This window comes from Loa loa (assembly GCF_000183805.2).
Source record: "Loa loa unplaced genomic scaffold supercont3.264, whole genome shotgun sequence".
In the NCBI taxonomy this organism is placed as follows: Eukaryota; Metazoa; Nematoda; class Chromadorea; order Rhabditida; family Onchocercidae; genus Loa; species Loa loa.
The window spans coordinates 9,362-14,101 of record NW_018108444.1 but is presented as its reverse complement, the minus strand read 5'-3'; the positions used below and the strand labels follow the sequence as shown (position 1 = coordinate 14,101).

The 4,740-nt window shown below is 22.8% G+C and overlaps 1 protein-coding gene across 1 annotated transcript; it reads left to right on the top strand.

Annotated features, from left to right (window-relative positions):
* The first annotated feature begins 1,025 nt into the window (after positions 1 to 1,025).
* On the top strand, positions 1,026 to 1,835 carry LOAG_12742 (hypothetical protein). Its single transcript, XM_003148253.2, has 2 exons — positions 1,026 to 1,102; positions 1,647 to 1,835. The coding sequence occupies exons 1-2, from the start codon at positions 1,041 to 1,043 to the stop codon at positions 1,744 to 1,746; spliced, it is 162 nt and encodes a 53-aa protein (XP_003148301.1). The 5' UTR covers positions 1,026 to 1,040; the 3' UTR covers positions 1,747 to 1,835.
* Positions 1,836 to 4,740: the final 2,905 nt, after the last annotated feature.

Here is a 4,740-nt window from a genome sequence, read left to right as displayed (position 1 = left end):
ACGTAACGTAATACTTAGAATTATAAAATTTTTTTTTTATTTCTACCACAAGTTTGGATAATTAAATCATTAAGTTAATTAAGGCTAAACAATATTAGCATAGCATAATCATTGAAGAATTATGAATCACAAAAATTAACGCATAAAGCTATTTCCAAAAAAAATGTCACCACAAAAAAAAGAATTTTGAAAATATATCAATCTAGAGAATAAAAGAAAGGAAGAATTTCCTCATTCTTTCTATCTGTAGGATTTATATCTATTACATCTTTCAAGGATTACTTTGACAATTACAAAGATTAGCCCTTTTATTAGCTTATGCTAATAAAGCATTCTTTGTTAGCACATATTAGTGTAAAGCTTTTAGAATACATTGCTTATTGCTAAATAACAATGAATACTCATTTATACGGTAATTTTTAAATCTATTATATGTTCTAATATAACATTTACAAATTAATATATTACCATATATTCATATTCATTTATGATTTTTTTTTATATTTTTTTTATTACGAAACTTTTTTAAATTTACTTGCAATAATTTTCTTTCTAAGAAAAAAATTTTGCATAAAATTATATTTGAAATGATAGAATTAATTTGAAATATTTGTTACATAAAATAATTAAATTTTGCTTAAAATTTTAAAAATCATTAATGATACAAAAAAAAAAAAAATTAATGAGAAAACATTTGCCTTAAATAGTAAATGTATAACATTAATTCTTCAATGTAATGATTTTAATCTATGATGTATAGATCAATCTATTAATTAATTTTTCTGTTAATTAAATCATTAAAATATTAGACTAAAATTTACATTCTTTCAATTATTTTGAATGTAATTATCATCAAATGGATTGTTTGAGTGGTTTTTTTTCCATTCAAATTTGAAATTAAAAATTTTCTTTTATGCCATTTGTATGAATTAAATTAGAAATAATTCCATATGGATATGCATTTGGGGTGAAAAATCGATTAAATTAATGTCCCATCAATTATTGTTAATATTTTTGAATTTTAGATTTGGTGTGGTACTATGAATGATAAAGAAGCGGTAAGGAAATTGCGAACATCAGAACATTCACCGGGATCGATCAGGTAAATTTATTTGTACCGGAATCGGTCGAGTAAATTTATTGTGCCAGGTCGATCAGGTAAATTTATTGTACTGGGATCGATCAGGTGAATTTATTGCACCGGAATCGATCGGGAGGTAAATTTATTTGTACCGGAATCGGTCGGGTAGGTTTATTGTACCGGGATCGGTCAGGTAAATTTAATGCACCGGGATCAATCAGGTAAATTTATTGTAAACATGTGAATTACACGAATTAAGTCATCTATAAAAACAATGATAATTATTACTAGCTAGTGACAGCAATTAATGATAATATCCAATTAGTATTAATATTAATAGTAGCAGTAATAAGAATAATGATGTTAATAGGTGTGATGTTAAAATTTCCATGCAAAAAATATATGTATAAAGTGATATGAGGAAATGAAATTTACATTTAATTAGAGCATTTGGAGCAATTACAATAATATTATCAATGATAATCATAATAATATTAATAATGATAATAAATTAAGACTTATTAAAATATAGCCGCAGTGATTAAAATTATTGTTTTAATTATAGAGTAAAAGGACCGCTATCGAATTCGGAAGATTTTGCAAAAGCATATAATTGTCCATTGGGAAGTCCAATGAATCCTCAACATAAATGTCGAGTATGGTAGGAATAGATGAATGAAATGTTTGAAGTGATCGAATTGAATTGAATTGAATTGAATCGGAATTTTTGGATGGAAATTATTCACCCGAAGCTTATTTTGTCATTTCGTTGCATATTGTTTGGCGAAGGATGAAGGATGAGCGAGAAGAGGAGGAGAGGAAAAAGATGAAAATTTAATAATTCATATAATTTTATATCAATTCATTAATATTATTATTATTATTATTATTATTACTATTATAACTTCAGGATTTAACAATTTCAAATATTCATTTCTTTCTAATCTAACCATTAATATTTCTTTTTTCCTTTTTTTTTTCTTTTAATTTATACAATTTATTGTCGTTTTGGTAAAAATAAATTGATCATTTCTTCATGCTATGAATATTTTATTGATTTAATGATTAAAAAATAATTTAAATTTAATTTAATGAATCATTTTTTATGAAACTATTTGATGTATAAAATGCTTTCGTTTTTTCGTTCTTTTTCTTTGTATTACTTTAAAAATTTCAAAAAAAACATGATATAATTTGATAATAAATTAAACATTTTTTGCATTTGAAAAATAAAATAAAAGGCATAAAATTATTCTAATTAAATTAAATATATTAAAAAAAAAAAGAAAACTTTGTTTTTTTCAAATCATCGAATTTCGTTGTTTTCTTAACAAAATGATAGGAATTGTGTTTATTTATTAACAACGGTAATGAAAAATGCAACATAAATGATCTGTCACTTGTCACTTCATTTTAAATATTATTTTTTGATCTTTTAAAAAAAAAAAAGAAAAGTGGAATAAGCGATACGTGACAGTATAGGACAGTTCTTAACACAACTATCAAATGCTTGAAATGATGTTTTAAAGGGAGATGGGAGAAGGGAGGCGAAGGTTAGTGTTAAAAATCAAATTTTAGAGGAAATTAAAATTGATTCTAACTTGAGAAATAATATTTAGAAAATGAAGAAGTATTCAAATAGTTATTAGAAGATTTAAATTTCTCAACAAACTAATAATTCCAAATTTATTGTGCAGAATTCCTTTCTGCTCTTTGATCTTTTAACTTTATCAATAACCAACTGTATAAGGAAATTCTACTCTTTGACCTTTTAACTTTATCAATAATCAACTGTATAAGGAAATTCTGCTCTTTGACCTTTTAACTTTATCAATAATCAATTGTATTGGAAAATAATGCAGTTACAAGATTTGAAGGATAAATTTTAGCTAAATATGATACCAAAAAAAAAGTAAGTACTGGTAATATTATAATATGATAAATGATAATAATTTAAATTATTCAATTTAGTATATTGAAAAGAAGTGAATTTAATACTTTTAAATTAAATAAAATAAAAATTATCCGAATAAAAAGAAGTCTTATGAGTAAAAATTCAAATATTTTTTGAATCATTTGGAAATTAATTGCAATCAAATTTTCACCCAAAGAAAATAATCAACAATGTCATCAATTGAATTCCTATTGCCTAAAACATTGGTCATTATTGATACCTATCTATCGATAGTATTGGTCATCATTTTAATCGATAGTACTGGTCATCATTGAAATATTTTATGACCTCAAATAAATCATATAATAGATAACATGAGTGATCATTGATATCTATGATCATAAACAAGTTATAAAATCAATCGATAATATGGATCGTCATTGATATCTGTGATCTACAGAATGCTATGCTATTTCTTTTTTCTTTTTTTTTTTTTTTTTTTTTTATCGATAAGCATTTGTCAACATAGATTGTCATTAATATTTTCCCATTGTAATTTTGTATTTATTTAATTTCACATTTTTTTTATTCTTTCTATTTATAAATTTTGCATATTCAGCATATTTAATCAATTGTCTCCTTTGTTTTTATCTTAATTAAATTAATTTTGCTAACTTTACTTGAAAGTATTACTTTTATCAATAAATTTTTAATTTAAAATAAGAATTTAAAAAAGCAGGAAGAATTTTTTCCTTTTCAAATTAAAATTATCATTTCCAATTCGCATTTGAAAGTAATTGAAAAACATTAATGAAATTATGTGAATTCATTCATTAAAATTAATATTTTAGCATAAAGGAATTTAAGAATACAATAAATTGAAATATTATTTTTGTCGATTAAAATTTTAGGATGAGAGTATCAACCGGGAAAATGATTGCAGCTAGAAGTTTTCCATCATAAATTATATCGCATGATTTATATTCTGATAATCTGATAATTACAAAATTCGATAATTATTTGTGGTTTAATTCAATTCATTTCAAAATTAACATTGAAATTGAAAGTTTGAATATGCTTACTGATAAAAATGTGATAAGAACAAACGAATGATAATTTTTATCAAGCATAAATTGAATGAAATCTTTATTGAAAACGATAATTTATTTTTCTATTCAAGCCAATAACAGTTATTATTATTATCAATCATATTGTATTAACAAATTTTTTTTTCCATTTAACCCTTGACCTCAGAACGATATTTTTATTAGAAATATTCAAACAAAAGGGGAAAAAATGATTGAATATTTGTTTTTTTTTCTTTTTTATTTTCTGATAGATAATAAATGAATAAACAATGCAAAAATTTATTAAAATTTTTTGCAATAAATCTTTTCCATATTGTTTCAATTAATTAACGCCTTAGCAAGCAACTTAACGGCGAAAATTCGCATTCATCCCAACGATAACCTAAAAAAAAAAGATGACAAAGTGGACTTTTTGCTTTTTCGTAAACTCATAATCATATCTAGAAATTTTTGATTAAAATAAAGGTTTAAATTTGATAATTAATACAAAACGTCGAAGATTTTTACTAATTTTTAATTGATTCCTTATAAATATAAATTTAAAAATTTTCCAATTCATTTCTTATAAATTTCATAAAATTGAAATTAATGGATTATATGACATATTGCTATAAAATTAAAAATTTTCCAATTCATTTCTTATAAATTTCATAAAAATTGAAATTAATGGATTATAT